Genomic DNA, 20,815 nt, shown 5'->3' with positions numbered 1-20,815 from the left:
GGAAGAAAGATCACATGGCAGAAAGGAAATAGAAAAAAAAAAATTACACCAGCTAAGAGATAACTACTTAAATCAGTACGTGATGAAGGGGACTAGGGGTGGGAGAATACTGGACCTGCTCATAGGAGCTATCCATAACCAAGGTGACAACATTGCCATTGGTGAAAGTGACCATGTGGGCTTGACTTGGGATATTGTAAAACATGAGAAATATTCTATCAAGAAGGGGTACTTGTGGAGCTACAAGGCAGGTGATTATGACAGCTTCGGGAGCAGCTTAAATCTGTACTATGGCATAAAACACTGTAGGGCAAGGATGTTAGTAGTGCATGGGATATAGTTAAGGGTAATCTAGAGGAAGCAGTATTAAATTGTATAACTAAAGTAAGGAGGGTTAATTGGGTAGGAGTTGGATAAGTAATATTATTAACCATGAGATGCAGAAGAAAATGTGGAGGGGTATATAAAGAGAAAGGTGACCAGCAAACTCATGAATATTATAAGGCTCGGGCAAGAAAGCAAAATCAGATTATGAAAAGAATCTAGCCCAGAAGGCCAAAGGAAATTTCAGTTCTTTTGTTGCATTGCAAGTAAGAGAAAGAATGACCATGGAAGATTAACTTTAATGAGTGATGATGGTCACGAGGAGACAGAAGTGGGTAAAATAGTTGAGTTACTGAGTGACTACTTTGCAAGAGTATATCATTCTAGTGAGGTTACTACTTTCACTCGTGTGACAGATCCTAATGTGGGAACAGAGGTGGGTGAATGGGAGGTTCTTAGAATGATCCTTGCAAGAATGTGCAAGGGAACTGGCAATGCCTTTGACTAAGATGTCTCAGCACTGGTAGAGTTCCAAAAGGGTGGGAAAGAGGGCAAAATAATTCCTTTTGCATAAGGGAGATTCTAAGACTGCAGTAGCAAATTACAGACCAATCAGTATCTAAGGCATGGTGGTAAAAGTTCTAGAAAAGAGAATTCAAGAATGGGTAGATAAAAATATGATACTGTATGAGGGTCAACATGGTTTTGTGAAGGGTCACTCATGCCTTAGTAATTTACTACTTTTTATAAGAGTAGTAAATTACTAAGGCATGACTAAATTAGTAAGCTGAGTTGGATGAAGGAAATGACTACACGATGGTAAAGTCATTCAACAGAATACCACATGGAACTCTGTTATGCAAATTTGAACAAGTGGAGATAGATATGACACTGGTTAAGTGAATAAGAGGGTGGCTGCTGGACAGATATCAAAAAGTGGTATATAGAGAAGCAAAATCGAGACAAAAACAGGTGACTAGCAGTGTGCTATAAGATTCAGGTGCTGGGATCGTTGCTGTTTAATTTGTACATAAATGATATAGGAAATAACCTAAAAGGAAATGTTTGTTAATGATGAAAAATTAGGTAGAATAATAGTTAAACAAGGTAATGTGGAGAGCTTGTAGGACAATTTAAATAAGCTGTCAGTATGGGGGCAAAAGTTAATGGTTGTCAGTTTAATGTAAAGTTATGCAATTTTGGGATAAATAGATTACAAGCCATGTATCGCGTTGATGGCACTGTACTCCAGGAAATGGATGAAGCTAGAAATTTAGAGGTGGTGGTAGATAGAATTAAAGTTTAGAGACCTATTCCTAAGGTAGCTCATAAAATTACTTGGCTATTGAAGAACACATTAAACTAGAAACAAGGAAGTTGTTATTCCTCTTCATAAGGCCTTGATACACCCACATCTGGATTACTGTGCTCATCTAGTCCCCTAAGTATCTTGGAGATGAGGAAGCAGTGGAGAGGATTCAGAGGCGAGTGACCTGCGGAATTCCCTATGAGGATAGATTAAGGGTGTGTGTGGATTGCAGAAGTTGGTTGATAGGAAGTAAAAAAAGAGATATGATAAAAACATTTAAGTTGCTTAAAGGGTTTTATAGGATATATACAGGAAAAATATTTCAGCACTTGGCTAGAGCAACCAGAACAAGTGGGCATCCCTGGAAGTTGAATAAAGGTGTGGTTAGTAGGGATGTGACGACTAGATATTTTTTTGCTTGGAGAGTTGTGAATGAGTTGACAGAGTCAGTTATGAGTGCTTTGTTAATGGGTTCAAGAAGAGGCATGATAGATTGGGTCTGCTGTAATGAGTCTCAGACTCCATGGATGTGCCTGTATAATAATAAATTATCCTATTAAATTAAACTTTCCAAGTTTAATTTAAACAAGTAAACAAAGTTTGTGAAAAGTACTTTCATGACTAAGCTACTTGTATAAGTCATCAGCTTCCATATATAAGTAACTTAGTTATGAAAATTCTAGAACTCACTAAGATTTTAGTTCCTATTCTGTTAGAATTTGAAAGCACAGTACAGCTGGATCAGTATATATATAGTATAGGGTGGAACTACATGCATACTTTATATACTTTATACAGTATTTCCAACAAGCAATTTAAGATATGCTGGTCTGAATCCAGCATAACATTCACAAACTTAAATTCCTTAATTTTGTCCCACTGTGATGATACCCTCTTCCTGTTTAATATATCAAATTTTGGTTAGTTATGATACATTATCATATTCTTCATTTTCAATAAAATGTTTTGTGTCAGACTTTCTTTATCCAATTTACTTAAATATTCTACAAGATGAGAAGCATGATATGGCAGATCGTATGTGCAAGCACTCCCATATAAAAAAAAAAACTAAAACTAACAACTTTCAAAAATACTTTGGAAGTTTAGTCTACTTGATCACACAAAATGATCAATTAGACTAAAATTTATGCATTAAAAATGAAGTTTCAAAAGTGATTAAACATTCACAGAAATACATATATCCAAGATAAGTTGTCTTGGTATTGTATCATTTCCATTGTCTTAAATGATTGGCTAAGAAGAAAATTACCTATGATGTTACTGAAATGCCCTTAGAAAAGGTAAATTTATGGACTAATGGGCAGTTTGTCTTCAGCATAAATTATCTTATTGTGCTGCTTAATAGTATATTTGCAAAATATCACTTTCAAAAATGTAAATTTTAAATGCAAATTTTTTCCTCTTATTAGTATAAAATAAAGGTGGATACTTCTTATTCTTTTACAAGTCTAATCACACTGCACAATTCAGCATCAAATCTATCAAACCATAACACTGGGAACCATTTTTCTTAAAGATTGTAATTCTTAATTTTCTTAAATTAAAGCACAAGAGTAAAGACAACAGCTGTAACAAATGATGCAGGTAGATAGGTCAATTAATTTCATGTGATATTTGTCTGTTTGCAGGATAAAGCCTGTGTGTAAAGGTCTAACTTCAATCCAACTAAAGAGTCCTTATAAAAGGTTCCCCGCTTTCCTGAATACAATTAGAATACAGGTTTTAACTACTGAATCATAAGTGTCATGATGTCCTTTCCCAAAAAGGACATTAGAATAGTGGTTTAATTTTAAGATTCAATTCTACAAAGTGATTAGTGAAAATGCCTGAATGATATTTTCATGAAATGATAAAAAGAAATAACACTAACTTTTTAGCACCATTTTTTTAATAAGAAAAATAGTAATTTTCCAAGAAAATTTCATTAAGATATTCTTTAAAAACTCATTAATCCATAAATAATACTTTGAAGGGAGTAAATCTTAAAATTGCATACAGTTCTTTCGCTTGGTTGAACAGCGGGAAGGAGCGAGAACGGTCAATGAGTTTAAGGAGTGGTATGATAGACTTTGTGTTTCCTAGGAGGGAACTCCCGCGACGAGTCTTTTGACTCTATGGAGGCCTGAATAATAATAATATACAGGAGAAGGAAAGGAAATCTAAGAATCCAGTAAAACTGTTATTTAGAGTTAATTCCTTATACAACCAACAGAACCAAATCACAGTAGCAACACTAATTCCAATAGACAAAAATAAAAATGATTTCTTGTTATTGTTCTTGTGCTATCCCATGCAACTGACCTTAACATGAAGTCATATCATACAATTTGCTCAACCTAAGTAACTATTATGCATAAACTTTACACTCATAGTTTACTTGTAAACTTATACAAGTAAAGATAAACAAGTATTTTAAAATAATGCTGAAGTTTTGAACTACCTTTGCAATAATAAATTACAAATTTGCCAATTATTGGCATGTTATTAGCATTAGCTTGTAGGCCCCCGGGGGTACATATTAGTAATTCAGTAGCAGTAGTAGTGGTACACCACCAGTTTCATCTAGAATCAATCACTAACTTTTTGACTGTGGATAAAAGAGGCTGTTACTTTCTGCTTTTTATATTTCTAAACTGGCAAATCAGAATAATAAAAAAAAAAAAAATGTACATTGTAAATAAGTAATACCAAGTGCACTGAAAGGCTTCTAACATCAAAGTAAAGTTCCAATATCCACTTAATAAAGACGTCATTCATTCCTTAAATGAATTATTGGGAGTGTTAACTTAAATGCATGCCCAGATTTAAAGAAATCATTCAAGTGATTCAAATTAAAAATGCTTACAAGAATGAATGGCTCAGATCATACCTGTTAAAGACTACATTTGTTCACCTTAAAAAATAATGAAATAAACAAATGGTATTCTGAAGAATATCAATCAACTTGATATAACAAAAAAGGTGACAGCACTAGATAAGTGAAGCAATGCATAAAAGTAATTATTTCAACTAAAGGTTCATCAAAAAAATAAATAAAAAATCAGATTTTACTTTATATCAAGATGTCACATAACATGCTATGTAAAGAATATTAAACATCCAAGTATATAACACGTAGATTAAGCAACATGGCATTTTTATGCAAAAAACTAGTTTTACAATGATATGGATTAACAAACTATCAAAAAAAAAAAAGCAACAGTAGTGAATTCAACTGTTGATTAGTGACTCGAATAATAGTAACGTCCATTAAATATATACAAATTAAAACTAGTCATTCCAGAAAATTTATGAAATCTATGTTAGTGTGCTTCAATGATTCATAAAGAGACAATACATTAAAAAAATGCTAGTCCTCTTATGAATTATTGAACCACTTATTTCAATGAAGGAACAGACAATGTATTAATTACTAATGGTATCATTTTACCACTAAAAACTAGAATTTCATAATCCCATTAAAATATGTAGATTCCAAATCAAATGATACATTTAATGACAACTGTTCTTATAAGATGCAGTATTTTAACCCTTGTTTTATGTTTAACTTTTTTTTAAAAATAACTCCCCACCCCCCATTAATACTGTTCAAAAATGTAAAGAAAGGATGAAGAAGGGAAAAGTTTTATATGGCTGTATGATTGGACCAGCCTAAATTTATCAACTGGGAGTGCTACTCTCACTGATACTGATCATGCATGCATCACAATTTAAAGCAATATGATCCACATTAATTACCATTCTCAACTGTACAAAATGACCAGCTCCAAATCTTGAATTACACAATATCACTATCCATTTAGGTTCTACAACATCTAAATGCCAGGTCAGATGTTCTACTTTGTTCATAACATTTCTGCAATTATTTAAATTATACATATACTGCACTAATTCAAGATATGTCTGCAGTAATACCTTTAGGAAATAAAGATGGAATTTATAAAAATTAAAGTTCTAACAACAAGGGATGGGGTAAGGATAAACAGCAAGCTTGTTCAGTCTGCTCAAATAGCATAAACCTATTAGGATAAAACCTTAGGCTATGTATGTACACTTAAATTTGCACAGGATATCCTAAGAAAACAGCTTTCTATCAAAAATGGGTCCCCATCAAAATATCTAATTTTCTGGGTAGGGTAAAAGATACATGTCATTAGCCTAACCTAGAGCATTCAACATCATGAAACACCTTCAATTATATAATGTTTTCGATGTTTAATCTTACACTTGACCAACATGTGTTATGAGGATGAGATAGGCTTTTCATTTTTAAAACATTCTAGCAGCAATTCTGCCGCATCCTCGGTGAGTGATAATGCGTCCTTAGGATCTCACCAATCGCAATAAATCAGAAAGCAACTTTCGAATAACGAATTCATAAATAAAATTAAACAAATATTAATTCTTTTAATGCATAAATACATTTGTTCCTTGATGACCGTTTAGGGTTACTACTATGGCAGTGGTATCTGCATTGCTCAACGTTCGATAAATATCTAACATCTTACACTAAAAAAACGCGTAATATAACATTATCATTAACAAAAACTTTCACAGAAATAAATTATTCGAATGAAATAACATTACAATACCTGTTAACACACTTACCTTATCCATTGTTCGTCTGGATAAATTAGCTTCTTTAACACCCTATATATATTTGTCCTTTTGCAAATAATACAAAGTGCGGCCCTTCAAAATTTATTTTTTTCATATATCTCATCAATTAAAAACTAGAGAATTACACAGCAACGTGATTAACAGATCGGTACCGTTCCCTTTCAAGATGGAGGGCACGTAACTCTAAGGATGTTCCATAATGGCGCATGATACAAACTTAACTTCCTCGATCTCCACAGTAGAAGTTTCGCTACATTTCGAACCAAATGTTATCATTTGATTCTAGCTATACAATTAAGTTCCATCACCGTATAAAAGAAGCTAAAGAATAATGAATAATCACTTAGGTAACACAGCGTACAACAGCGTACCCGAGGAACTTGAAACAACACTCAGAATTGCGATGACCGCCATGATTGCTTTCTTCCTCACTTACTCTCGGTCCTAGCAATGACGTTACAGAGTATCTCGGGGCGACACGCGCGATCGCATTGACTGGCGTTATTTCTAAATTGTGCAAGTCTTAACCAGTTAAATTTCTCAAGATTATATATGCTACTAGTATCAATAGCAAGTCCTGCCCGATTATAAGTGCAACTTACAAGTCCCGACTTGGACTGCAGGTGTGCACTCAAAAAATAATAATAGTAATAATAATGGCATTTAATACTCTAATTTCGCATTTTGCAAGTGAGCTGCATATTCTGGTGGACTCTGAATGCTATTCTTACCATCCTCCCACTGAAAATAGCATGCATAACCATTCTTAGAAATACCAGCACAAAATACTAAATGGACAACTTTCTCAGCATTCTAGCAGTGTGATGAATAAACAAAGAGTCGTGTATATCTTTAATTTAAAAATACCACCACCATGATTTAAGTAAAACACTTTATTTCAAAATCGTATACAGATGTTGATACACAACAGAATTTGTAGGAGAAGTCAGAGCTGAAAAGTTATGGATTATTTTCGGCCCAACAGGATGTTGCCCAAATCTATCTAGATGAAAACTAGGTGGGCACCATATGAAATGAAATATTAAGAGTTGTGGGAGGGGTAGGCCCAGCAACTCAGGATGAGTCACTGAACAAAAACTGAACATACAAAAACATTAGGCTAGGTTTTTTTTTTTTTTTTTTTTTGTTCAGTTAATGAATAATTCAAGAGTCACAAGAATTGGGCAACATCCAGTAAGAATCCAAAAGAAAAACTGACAATTTAAGAAGCCATAACAGTATTCATTTACATAAAGGTAACAGAAGAGTAAAATCACCAAAAATGCACATTAAATGAGTACAACAATGACAAATTTTATCAAGAAGACTAGGCATTCTTAAACAGCCAGTGACTCCTTGATGCGGTACATCTGAATTTTAATACTATGAAGCTCAACTGTCACAATGGAAGATTTGATCCTTCATTTGGTCCTACATATACAGAGAATTACTGTTCATTTCAGTTAACTAAAGCTGAGATGTAAACTAACAAGGGTCACAACACTACAATAATAATTATAATGGCAGATGGGCTAGTGGTTACATCGTGGCTGAATCTTGGGCTAGACCTGAGTTTATTACATAACCTGGAAAAAAAATGTAATGTGCTATTTTGTAATATAATATATATATATACAAATAAAATTTTCAAATTATCAATAACCTAAAATTATATAATCTTAAATAAGAAAATGACAGTTCAATACATCAGGTACAGAAGCAGGGAGAATGAAAATTTGTTAATATACTAACCCGGCACATAATTCTGTCATTTATTAACAATTAAAACACTAGGCATTTAATTATTATTACATGACACCTCCAAGGAGTCCAAAGACTCATCAAGGGAGGGGGCACCCACTCCACAACTCAATCCACCAACTACAGCAAACTGCAACTACCATCATCATCTATACCGAAGCCATCTACAGCCTGCCACCACTAGTATTTCCATAGACAATCACAAACATGCATGCCCACAGCAGGATTTGAATCCACAGGCTGGAGACCGGCTATGCTAACCACTTGGTCACCAACTGTATTCTCTAATAAGAGAATATTCTAAAACAGGATTGTCAATGCTCAGAAGAAGTAAACTATGAGGACGATGAACATGGTGGCTGGTGCGGATTTATGTGCATGAAAATATTAATACAAACACTGTTGAGTACACTACATTATGGTAATAAGGAAAGGTTATGGCAAAATCTCAAAATTTAATTTCAGTTAGAATAGGCTGATCTGTGAAAGAACAATCGATGGAATATAATGTGATCAATAATATTAGAAACTCGGTCACTAGTAACTTCTACAATACTATATGGGATGCTTAAACACAGACACTGAAAACCACAATCAACTAACACCTTTCATTCCCCTACAGGAAGTAGGTGAGGTCATTTTAGCCATAACTTTGGGAGATTGAGTGGGCAATTCATTCTCTACTAGTAGCCAATCACAAATAGCTGACCCAAGACTATATCACTAATTTTAAGCAGCATCCAGTGATGGGATGACAGAAATGCCACCATCTTGTGGTCCCTAACACCATGTTACTTCTCTGAAATAGCATGGGTTATATGGTCAATTTTCTTCAGTTTATAAGACAAAAAACCCAAGTTTCTGAGAGAGAGAGAGAGAGAAAAAAAAAAAATCAGCTAACACCCATGTTGTTCCCAAATAGGGAGTAGGAGGGGCCGTTTACCCTATCTAACTTTTGGAGACTGAGTGGGTAGTTCAATCTCCACTGGTAGCCAATCAGAGAGATAGCTGGTCCAAAGCTATCACTGATTCATCGGTATGCAGTGAAGAAGGCGGCAAGCTAGTGCCGCCATCTCGTGGTCTCTAACCCTAACACAATATTTTTTTTTAATGTCTGAAAATAGTATGGGTTCTACGGTCGATTTTCTAGAGTTTACGGGACGAAAAACCCGAGTTTCCGGGAGAAAAACCCGCTAGCATGTGCCAGAGATCGACTAACTCGGGAAGGCTTAGAAAAAGTTCCTCAAGAGCTGTAGAGTGCAAACGCCACTTCTACTGAGCTACACAGGCTCTCTGAGAGAGAAAAAATGCTTGCCCATGCAAGCATTTTCCAATTTCCAAGTTGGATTGACCAACTTGGGAACTGGTTCTAGCAAAAGTTCTAGTTGGTGACTAGAATCAAATTTAATTTGCAGCCTTGCACTGTGGATGCAAATGTCCCTTCCACTAAGCTACACAAGGTCACAAGGAAAATTGTTGTCCACAAAATCCAATGCATCTACACCATCTTCAAATGTAGGTATGTATGTAGAAAATCCAATGCATCTACACCACCTTCAAAATGTAGGTGTTTACAGTAACAGAGATTACTCAGTTTTCTCCAATGAATGTGAACTGTTCCAAAATAAAGAAGTATACGGAATGAATGAGAAGTTCACTGAGTTAGGAGCTGAATGGTACAGGTTCACCACCAATTTTCTAGCAATGGATAGGCTGGCACCTCCTTTAGTCTTACCAAAATTATGACAGTGCATTTGAAATTCCTGTAACCATCCAACTAAGCCACCACAAATGACATTGTGTGTGCACATGCTTGCATTATTTACATCTACACTTGATGGTGAGCTCTTGTTTTTTAGTCCTTTTTAGCTTATTTTGCTTATATTCAACTATCTAGGGTTTCTAAGCATGGTCAGCTCACAGTAATGGTGTTGACCAAAAGTCCACATCTACTTGTTCTGTATCATTTATACTAATATATTTCATTTAATCACTTAATTCACATTCCCATTTAGAGACACTGGAGAGGTATATAATTAGTGGTATACTGATAAATTATGGTGTGACCTCTGATAGTCTGGCATAACAGATATGGCTCTAGAACCATGGGTGCCAGAAAATTGGTGCTATACCTATATATCGATACTGACTAGCAGTTGTTGATGTTTGTACACAATTAGAAGGAAACAGAGGAATGGTAGTAGCCAGATTAGTGAAGCAACATTATGAAAATACCTACAGAAAAGTTAATGCAAAAACAGAACATCTATGAATTGCAGCAAGTCAGCAAGAGAAGTAATCTGTTAAGCTTCTGGATATAAGCAGTCTGAGGGAGGTTTTTGATGTTACCCAAAATGTAAGAACAATATTCTAGAATGTAGGGAAGATTTGGGATTTATAGTGTGAGTCGACCAGAAGATGAAAGAGAATACGGGTATCCCTCGATTAACATGGTTAATTAATCGCTCGATGTTACTGCGTATATCAGATCACGTTAATCAAATCTAATAATCAATGGTAAAAAGGTACAATTCGTCACTGATTGATTACTGTACTAATAGTCCGTTTTATATGGTACTCTTTTAGGAAAGATAAAATATGAATGCAAAGTAAATGTTTAATAAATACTTGTACCTACATAAGTTACTGCAATTTTTTTTAATCAAAAGAAGTTATAAAGAGTCGTTTGAACAGTTTTAGTTTTTTCCTTATCAGCATAAATTCTACGATAATAAGCAAAATGACTCTCCAGACCTCGGCAAACAAACATTCTTCATTTAACATCTGGATCCATATCCATTACTTGCTGCTTAAGCAATTCTAAACCGCTAAATATTCCATCTAGTTCTTTGACCGTTATTTCCTTTGGAACCCCATCTTCACATTCCATTTGTTCGTTGTTTTCATGTGCGTTGTTCAATTTCAAGATCGTTCACTGAAATCTTTTGAATTTGAATCCAGTAATTCTTTAACATCTTCTGCATCAAAACCGAGGTCTTCATCAATTGCAACGATTTCTTTGACTACGTTGTTCAAGCTTTCCTGCAACTAGAAGACACTTGTTCCCACAAGTCATGAATGTTCTCAATTGCATGTTTAATGTTAAATTTTTTCCAAAATTCGTGGAGCGTATTCGCATTTTCTCCTGTTATTGTTTCTACTACCTTTCAGAATGTCTTTTTAAGAAAATAGGATTTGAAAGTTGCAATGACTCCCATGTCCATAGGTTTTAACAATGTTGTATCTGGTGGGGAAAATAAAACTTTCACATTCTCAAACAGATCATTAAGAGAATTTGGATGATGAGGCTAGCAGCCTTGTGGCATGAGCATGATTTTGTGTGGTAAATTTAAAGGCGCGTTAATCAAAACTCTTGGTGCATATATCAAGGGATTGCCGCTATTAATTTCTCCGTGGTAATCAAATCCGCATTAAGCAAAACTGCGTTAAGCAAGGGGATACCTGTACAAGTATTTTGGAGGCTGAAGAGGGTATTATGCATTTATGGCACTAGATGTGTAAGTCAGTCCAAGAAAGAGAACATAGGAGCAAAACATTATCAAAACTGAGGGAAATTAGGTAAGATTGTTTTTTGAAACCATTAAAATTTACTAAATTACTATCACTACACTTCAGGCATTGGCTATAGATCTTGAAGCTTGAGTCATCTAAATATTACTAAGTTTTATAATGAAGAGGAATGGAGTGAATTGTATTCAGTAAAGCAATGAATAGGATTACACAGTAGAGGAGATCATTCATTGAGATATAGGAAAAAGAACGTAGGTACAAAGCAGAGAGAGCCTTGGTGTAATTCAGCATTCATGGTTAAAAAAAAAAAAATCACACAAGGAACTATACATTATGAAACACTGAATGGAAGCTGGCAATCCACTCACAAAGGTGGGGGAAGAGATCATAAGGCTGAATGTGTTTCAATTATCGAAAACTGCATGGGCTTCTCCAAATTTTTCATGGCCCATGTCCAAAGGTAGATAATGGTTACCAAGAACAACAGATTTGCTGTAGAATGAGAATGGTGGAATCCACATCGGTGAATAACCAATGCATCTCTGGATAATGAAATAGATGGTTGTTAATGTTTGTCATTTTGAGAATGTTGAGGTGAGAGCACAATGGGAATGATTTTTTTGGCTGAATTCTAACTCATTTTTTATGGAACAGCTGGATAAAAGCTTGATTCCATGATGTTAATTTGTATCACCCGTGTTTCTTTTATATGCACAGTCAAGTTATTATTCTTAATTCCATGATATAGAGCAAGAAACACCCATATGTCATTTAAGAACTCCATGATCTGGTTGGAAATTCTCAAGTTCATGCACTATTTACACTTTTATGAGTGACATGTAACAAGGTTCAAGAGTATCATCAATGCTACCACTAGAAATGTAGTACTGGACTGGATGAGATTTCAAAATTCCTATTAGTTACTAGCAAAAGTTACTGTAAACATCTTAATATTTATGCAAGATGGTGCTATTTCAGTTAAGCATAACATAAAGTGATTTGGCTAAACTTGATCATATCAGAAAGAATGATGCAATATCTTGGCCCCCACATTCTTCCACTAAGTCTATATCTACATGGGTGAATGTTTAGGCCTTGGCCAATATTCACTTGCTATTTGATAAAAGAAAAAAAAAACTATGAGCTATGTATCACACCAATGAACATTCTGATAAAAGCAAATGGCAACCAGACTGAAGCCAGAAAACTATCATTCAATGAGAACCTGGGTATAATTAACACATTGAGAACACTTAAAAGGGGTGCACAGTACTTCAATTAGTAGCTACTACTAATTGAAGTACTGTGCACTTCTTTTGAATGAATTAGAGAAGTACATGAATAAGAAAAGCTGCACAGTACTAATTGAAGTACTGTGCAGCTTTTTGAATTAGAGAAATCAAAAAAGTGCCGTAAAACATTCCATACTCCTTACTCAAAATCTGAGCATCAAAGACCCATAAGCAATTTGTATTATGTCAGAATTCCTATGAATATATTTAACTTTTATTCTGAAAATAAAAGCAAAAGTGGTATATGTAGTAATCAGAAACATTTACAATTATTGTGTATATATAGTATACAAAACCAAATACCACTGGCTCCAAAGGATAGAATAATTTTTGGTGGTTATTTATACCTGACCAATATATTTTATACTTAATAAAGGAATCATCTATATTGAGAAATTTTCGTCATTGTACTGCAGATCAATAAAATTCTTCAAGGCCATGAAAAACAGTGACACCAATTATAAAGTGCATAGGTTGTGCTTCATAGTATAGTACATTTTAGTAACCAATATCATTATGAAATTTCCCTCAAACCTATTTACTTCATGCCCTAATGAATAGGTTTTAGTGAAATTTTGTTACAATAAATTAATTTTAATAATTTTCCCACACCATATTTTACTGAACACTATTTGACAGTTACTATGCTATGCCACTGCCAACAGAGAGAGAGGATATACAACTCAGTGGTCAGATCACCCACTCCCAAGCTGTAGACTAGACAAATATTTTTTATTTAATCAATTATTTTTTCAACAAAATCTGTTTTAGCTTTTAAAATCACAAATGCAGCCCAACTAATCACTTTATTGGGGGGAGGGACACATTTTTTGTATGATGAGTAGGGTTTTCCATAATTCATCGAACCCTGGACATTACATCTGTTCAGGCCATATATATGTAACGAATTTTTAGTAGTGTTCCGACACTAAATTAAATCAAAATCGGTCTTAATGATTTAGGTTCAGAATCTAGATTCCATACAGATGTAAACCATACATAAGAGCAATCTTTGTATTTAGTAAGTTTATAAACGAGTATTTTTGCTTGCAAGCTGCCCTGTATTTACTGGCTGACATAGCTTAACTTAATGCCTGGAAAATGTTTCATTTTTGAAAGGAGGATTCAAGCTCAGGTCTTTGAAACAAGAGAATATAAACATTCATAATACTGAATTACTGTTCATTTTGTACACTGGTGTCCAAAACCTAAGAACGAACACTATATCTGAAGATTATAACCACATCAGCTTGTGGCAATTTGTATAACTGATGGATTTTGAGTAGAAAGCAGTACACATTAAAATTTTCAAATCTTGCGCAAAGAGTCACATGGTAGCAGTCCACAGGATAAAAGGCAAAAGGCTGTGCTAACTGAATTGTGTTTGAAGGAAGCTCTTTACATGAAGGAATAAAGGTGCAAACTTGGATGTCTTGTAATGTCTCAAATACATCATCTAGATGATTTCAAGCCAGAAAGAATTATTGGAAAGCTTGAAAAATGTTGCAGAATGATTGATATTGCCTGAGTTTGGAATCTCACATATCCAGGCTCTGGGCAGCATTTCAAACTAATGAAACATATTCCAGACGTTTGCTAAGAGGTTGCCGCCACTCTACCACGGAGCATGAAGAGAGATTTTTGGTTATAACAGCAAAATGTAATCGACACACCATATCAGGTCAGCTCCATTCAAGCACAGATAAGCAGATCTTGACAAACTGTGGCAAGATGTCTGCAACAAGTAGGCCTATATGCCCGAATGTCTGGAGTCTGCATCACTTTATCCACAGCTCATCTTAGAACATGTTTTCAGTGGTGTTGTATCTATAAAAATTGGACAAGGCATCAATGGGCTTATGTACTCTTCCTCCGATTCTAGATGACACTTGATCTGCTGGGAAAGTGGCACAGTTTGCCAGCGATAATGTTCTTGAAGAGGAAAAATATGGTATTGCTGAAGTCATGGTGTGGGGAGGCATTATGATTAATGGATGCACTGCACTACAAGTGCTGGAAAAGGGGACTATGACTGGTGAACAGTATTGCAACGAAGTTCTTCGATGTCATATTCGATTCTTCTGCAGTGCTGTAGGCAAAGAATATTTTTATGGATGTCTGGAGACTAAGGATATTAGCCAAATCACGTGACCAGCACCCTCCCTAGATCTCAACTCCCATAGAAAACGTTTGTGATGCAATAAGGAGATGCATTGCTGCTCGAAATTCCCCTCCAGAAAACAAACACAGCCTTATCCATGCTCTGAAGGAAGAGTGGGCAGGTTTACCTCAAAAACTCCTCAAGCACTTGGTGCTAAGAATGGTACTACATTGCGAGAGCTGCATCACAGTTCAAGGTGGACATATTCCATATTGAAATGTCTCTGATCAGAGTTTTCTGTAAACTGTACATTAATTCCTTAATTATGTTCTTAGGAAATTTGTAACTTTTGCCAAAAACATATTACAATTTAATTCATAAAACATTTATAGCACATTTTTTGTGTAATATAATTTATTAGTATGCCGGCAATAAAATTTATGTCCACATTTGGCTGTAGTCCTGTATTTTTCATATACAGGTAAAATGTTCATCCTGGATGGCAGTGTATTATAGTACTACATGTCTGTAATACTGAAAGAGGGTTCAAATATACTCTCATTGTCGTAAAAACTTTTTTTTTTTTGAAGTGGAAATTCATTACAAAAAAAGGAAGAATATCTAGCTCACTAATTCATAACAATACTTCAGTGCTACAAGTTCTGTAACTTCAACTTCAAGGGTCATACAGGATTTCAACTAATTGAATTTTTCAATTTATGGAGGGTGGGGAAAGGACGAGAGGGCATCCTTGGAAACTGAGAATGAAGGCTGTCAAGGGTGTGAGGGCTAGATTTTTCTCTCACAGGGTGGTGCACGATTGAAATGGATTGCCTTCGGATGTTGTGAGTACAAGCAATGTGAATGAATTCAAGAATAAGTATGATAGCTGGTGTGTGTGTGTGTAGTATGTGGCTTCCCTTAATGAGTCTCTGACTCCCTGGAGGCCTCTCTTAATAATAATATGCAATTTATACTCTTAGGTCAGAAAATAAGTTAACATGCTATGGGGAGTAGATCCCCCCTCCCATTTGTAGGATTAAAAATACAGCAAAACTCAGCCATAAACAAAGTATATAATGAGCCTGTAAGAGGCTTGAGTGCAAGATAGTGTAGTCTAAGAGACATGGAATTAGAGAAAATAAAAAGATTTGAATCCTGAAAAGGATTTAAGCCTTGCAAGTGAACTAGGAACTAAAAACCAGTCTGAGTGCATTGCAATCCCCCACCATGCCTCCATACAACAACTTTCTTATTCTATGTTTTTTTCACATAATTTTGACATTTATTTTACATGGAAAAAAATCCCATTACGTATGATACCTTCAGCTATTGCAATATCCCACTGTATACAAATACAATGAAACACCATGACTACAAAAAAAAAAAAAAAAAAAAAAAATACCAACTGACAAAAAACAGAAAACATCCTTATGGATTGCATATAAGTGAAAAATGATATAAAATGAGAATCATTTAACACCCAAAGGTGTCAAAATTTTGAATCCAGACAGCACATGCAAATTTTCATGAAAAAAAGGACCAACAATAACATTGATAAAATATGGTGTTCATGTAAAGTCAGCTACTGAAACAAACCACAACTCATCATCAGCAAAATTCATGATAGGCACCAACAACAATAAGTAGTATCAATAGTAAATTGGAACTTATAAAATAATTAGAGAAGTGTCAACATAATTGGTTATTATTAAACAAAGATAACAAAAACTGGTGAGGTTTTTCTCTAAATAAAATATAAAATGATATTCAGGGAAATAACACTAAACATAAGAATAATCTTGAATGGCAAGCAATTTCCTGTTGTCCAAAGTCCAAGTTGGAGATCTCAGTGATACATATCAGGAGATAGATTATTATTATTATCTGAGACCTCCAGGGAGTCAAGGACTCATTGAGAGAGGCTACAAATCACCAAAACCAGCAGTCATACCTTCCCTTAAATTCATTCACACTAGATGCACTCACTATCCCTAAAGGCAAACTATTCCACTCACTCACTGCTCTCTGGGAGAAAAACCTAGCTCTTATACCTTTCTTGACTGCAAACAAAGTTAACTTTCATGGATGGCCCTGTGTTCTCTCCCCAACTTCCATATAAAGAAAAATTTCAGATGATATCCTATGACACCCATTCAAAAGTTTAGACTTCTATCATATCACCCCTCTTTCTCCTGTTAACCAGAGTCAGCAATCCACATACTCTCAATCTGTTCTCATAATCCCGATATAATCTTTGTAACTCTTCTTTCCACAGCTTCTTTATCCCCTTGGAATCCAGGAGACCAAATCTGCACACAATAATCCAGGTGTTGTCCTATCAAAGCCTTAGAGAGGCAAAATTGCTTCCTTATCCTTACATGTCAAGGTTCACTTCAACATCACAATTATCCTCCGAGTTGTATTTGCAACTTTTGCTATGTGACTTTTGAACTTCAAATTCCTACCCACCAATATGCCAAGATCCCTTGCCTCCTCAGTTTCTTGTAGCATAACCCCGCTAATATAATATGCCACTGGAATTCTAATCACGCCAAAGTATATAACTTTATGCTTACTAACATTAAACTGACAGCCATTTTTGTCTGCCCAAATTTCCAGCCTATTCAAATCATTTTGTAAGTGTGGGATATCAGTAGCATCCCTGACTACCCTACCTATCTTCGCATCATCAGCAAACAATTGCACATCTGTTAGATCCTTCGTAATGTCATTAATGTATAGATTGAACAACAATAGAGTAAGGACTGAACCATGAGGTACACCACTGGTCACCTTAAATCTGGCAGATTCACAATCACTGTATATGTATTCTCCATTTCATCATGATAATGATGAAAATGTGAGAAAAGAGCAAAGCTTTGCTGAATGTCTGTTCAAGGCATGAAATAAACATTAATAATATCATGTTCCAACAAAAATGTGCAAAAATCACATGGAGAGAAGACATAAAATAAGGCATCTTCACTGGCAGTGATATTGTCGATAGCAAAGTCAAGTTGGTTCAGGACAAGATTATAGAGAAGATTTAAAACAGACAGTTATTACCATTAAGTTCTGTGTAGAATTTAAATAAATTTTGCATTGAAAAGGTGTTTAAGAAAGTCTAGAGAAAAAGTTGAGCAGTTCAGAGGGAAAATGTACACTAACATATTATTGATGAAAAGATTTGAAAACAACAACCAAGCTTTCATGAGTTGATGGCAGACTGAAGAAAACACCATTTCAGATAGAGGCATATAGTAACATTGTCTACAAGAATAGAAAGTTCCATAGTGGAAGTTAATGGGGGAGCCATGGAAAAGAAGAAGGTATACTGAAAATTCCTAGCAAGTAAGTTGAGCATATGCTCTGAATGAATACAAAGAAAAATGTAAGAGTCAAGGAATGTTTTTTGCAAAAGCAGCTAAACAGAAATCATGGGAAGACTTCGGTAAAGATAGAATGCACACATCACAAAATCTGCAAAATGGCAACAGGAATTTCAAAGGCAACATGAAAATTGAGAAGATATTCTAGATGTCTGGAGTAATTGTTTTGAAAGAACGAAACAAGGTAGCAGAAAATATTTAAGAGTGCTGCAACTGGAATACATATCAGTACTTAATAAAAAGCTGGAAAACACTGAAATGTGGAAAGGCAGATGAAGTATAAAATTTAACCAAAAAGTCTATATACAACACTAGATCAAAAGATAATGACTTCTCATAATCCCCCTTCCCAACCTGACAATAAATTCATTACTATCCCATATTTATTGTACTTCTGAGAAGTTAGCAAAAAGTCTGGAAACCACCATCTTGCGAACCACATTCAGATCATAAAACTGGTATTTATTGCTCTCCTAAAGAGCAAACTATCATCTATAGTTTTGCTGTTTACTAAGTATGCTGCTGTTATCTATATGGTCAAACAGGCAGGATACAATACTTTGTCTCTAAACTACCTCACATTTTTGGTGGTACCAGACAGACACTGGTATACCTTTGATACCTGCCACAGAATCTAATGGGAGGAAAAGGCTCCTACTTCACAAAAACAAGCATGGAAGACTTTTCCTGGAATCTGCTTCTGCACCGAAAAACTATCGATGAAAAACAAACAATGCATAAAACTGCCTCACATCTGGGAAAATGCTCATTCTTGGACATCAGCAAAGGGCATATAATCAAGCCCATGCATTGCATTGTTTCCTCAGTTTGGTCTCACTTATGTAATCCTGTGTGGATATATCTTGAGTGAATTGTTCGCTAATGGTGTTAACTTGACTTTGACAAAATACAGGAAATTGTACTTAAATTATTTTAGTGATTATATCATCATTATATTCGGTAAAGATAGAATGCACATATCAAAGTTTGCAATATGTTTGTTAAAAAGTATAGAAATGGCAACAGGAATTTCAAAGGCAACATGAAAATTGAGAAGATATTCTAGATGTCTGGTATAATAATAATAATATAGATATAATAACAATTATATCATTAAAAGAAGTGTTACGCTTTCTCACCAATGCTTTTATTTGCTTTGGTATTCTAAATCATTGCTTATTTCTTATTTTTTTGTAATTTGAACTTTTTTAGTATTGTTCTTACCTGAGCAATATTAGTATCAGATTCCTAAGTTTATTATTGTTTTTTTTTTTTTGAACAATCACCTGTCTACTTATTTTCCCATTCTAGATCATAGCTTGTTATAGTAAGTGATCGGACAATGGCTCATGAAACTGCCCTTGTCCTATATACATTCAAAATATGCTACCTAATTTTCTTCACATAATTTATACATTTAAAAGTTTTAAATGTATAAATTATAATTGCCGGCCTGTTTGGTCGAGTGGTTAGCGTATCTGCTCTCCAGCCAAAAGGCTGCGGGTTCGAATCCCACCGTGGGCATGGATGTTTGTAATTGTCTGTGAAAATACTAGTGGTGGTCATGGGCAGTAGATAGCATTGGTGTAGTTGGTGGATTGTGAGAAGTGGAGACAGAGTTGTAGAGTAGATGCCCTCCCTCGATGAGTCTTTGGACTCCCTGGAGGTGTGATGTAATAATAATAATTAAACTAACTTGCAAATTAGTTTGCATGTTGTACTCTCCACAATATGTCCCACTGTTGCCTTTGAAAAGTAATTCCGATCTACAACAGGGAGATACTATCTCTCACTCTGTTATAAAATACTCTGTTCACAGATTAATGTGGAAACAAAGTCAAGAATTCCTAAACATTTTAGTTTTCAAAAACTTGCAACCATGACTTTGCATAATTTCACAAAATTCTTTGTACAAAATCAGATACCATTAAACTAATAAATAAAATAAACACTAAATTTAACATAAGTGATTTTCATTTGTTTCACTACTAATACAAAATAAGACCAATTTATTATAATTCTTTTTTAATAGTACCCTGTTTCACTCTTCAGTACACACACAACTGAAATAAATACAACTGACATGCTTGTTTTCATAAGACAAACATGAATAAGGTTAGTGTATCAATATTACTGATATTTGAATGCAATCACCTTTCAAAGATGAGTTAGAGAATGAAACAGATGACCAACGAAGAGCCAAGCTCTGTTACTGATCCCACCCTTTGTTTTTGTAAGTTTGTCTTTCCTATTGAATTACCTCAGAAACTTGACAGCTTTGCTAAATAAACATATGAATCCAGGTCCAGTGTGGCAGGGAAATACCAAAATGACATGAATGTAAAAGAATGTGCAGTTATTGCTGATCTCATTAGACAGGAGTAGTTAATGTTTGAGAGATGACGTTTACAACTAAAAAAAAAAATTAAAACAGATTTTTCCCTCCCAATGTCCAAAACTAGCC

At 34.8% G+C, this 20,815-nt stretch overlaps 2 protein-coding genes across 3 annotated transcripts in view; both read right to left on the bottom strand.

Annotated features, from left to right (window-relative positions):
- Chd1 (chromodomain-helicase-DNA-binding protein 1) overlaps nucleotides 1-6,670 on the bottom strand; it is a 557,090-nt gene extending 550,420 nt beyond the window's left edge. For both annotated transcript variants that reach the window (XM_090402402.1, XM_090402403.1), the window contains exon 1: nucleotides 6,263-6,670. In XM_090402402.1, coding sequence (XP_090258528.1) covers nucleotides 6,263-6,271 — 9 coding nt within the window. In that variant the 5' untranslated portion in view covers nucleotides 6,272-6,670. The remainder of the gene's footprint in view (nucleotides 1-6,262) is intronic.
- Nucleotides 6,671-7,152: 482 nt separating this feature from the next.
- The window catches only part of mRpS11 (mitochondrial ribosomal protein S11), a 114,412-nt gene continuing 100,749 nt past the window's right edge, over nucleotides 7,153-20,815 (bottom strand). Inside the window, exon 7 of the mRNA XM_090402290.1 lies at nucleotides 7,153-7,860. The gene's annotated coding sequence lies outside the window, so the exon portion shown is untranslated. The remainder of the gene's footprint in view (nucleotides 7,861-20,815) is intronic.

The sequence above is a fragment of the Typopeltis vanoorti genome, chromosome 13, assembly GCF_054136105.1.
Source record: "Typopeltis vanoorti isolate ZY-2024b chromosome 13, IOZ_Tvanoo_1.0, whole genome shotgun sequence".
In the NCBI taxonomy this organism is placed as follows: domain Eukaryota; kingdom Metazoa; phylum Arthropoda; class Arachnida; order Uropygi; family Thelyphonidae; genus Typopeltis; species Typopeltis vanoorti.
This window is presented reverse-complemented; position numbering and strand designations above follow the sequence as displayed.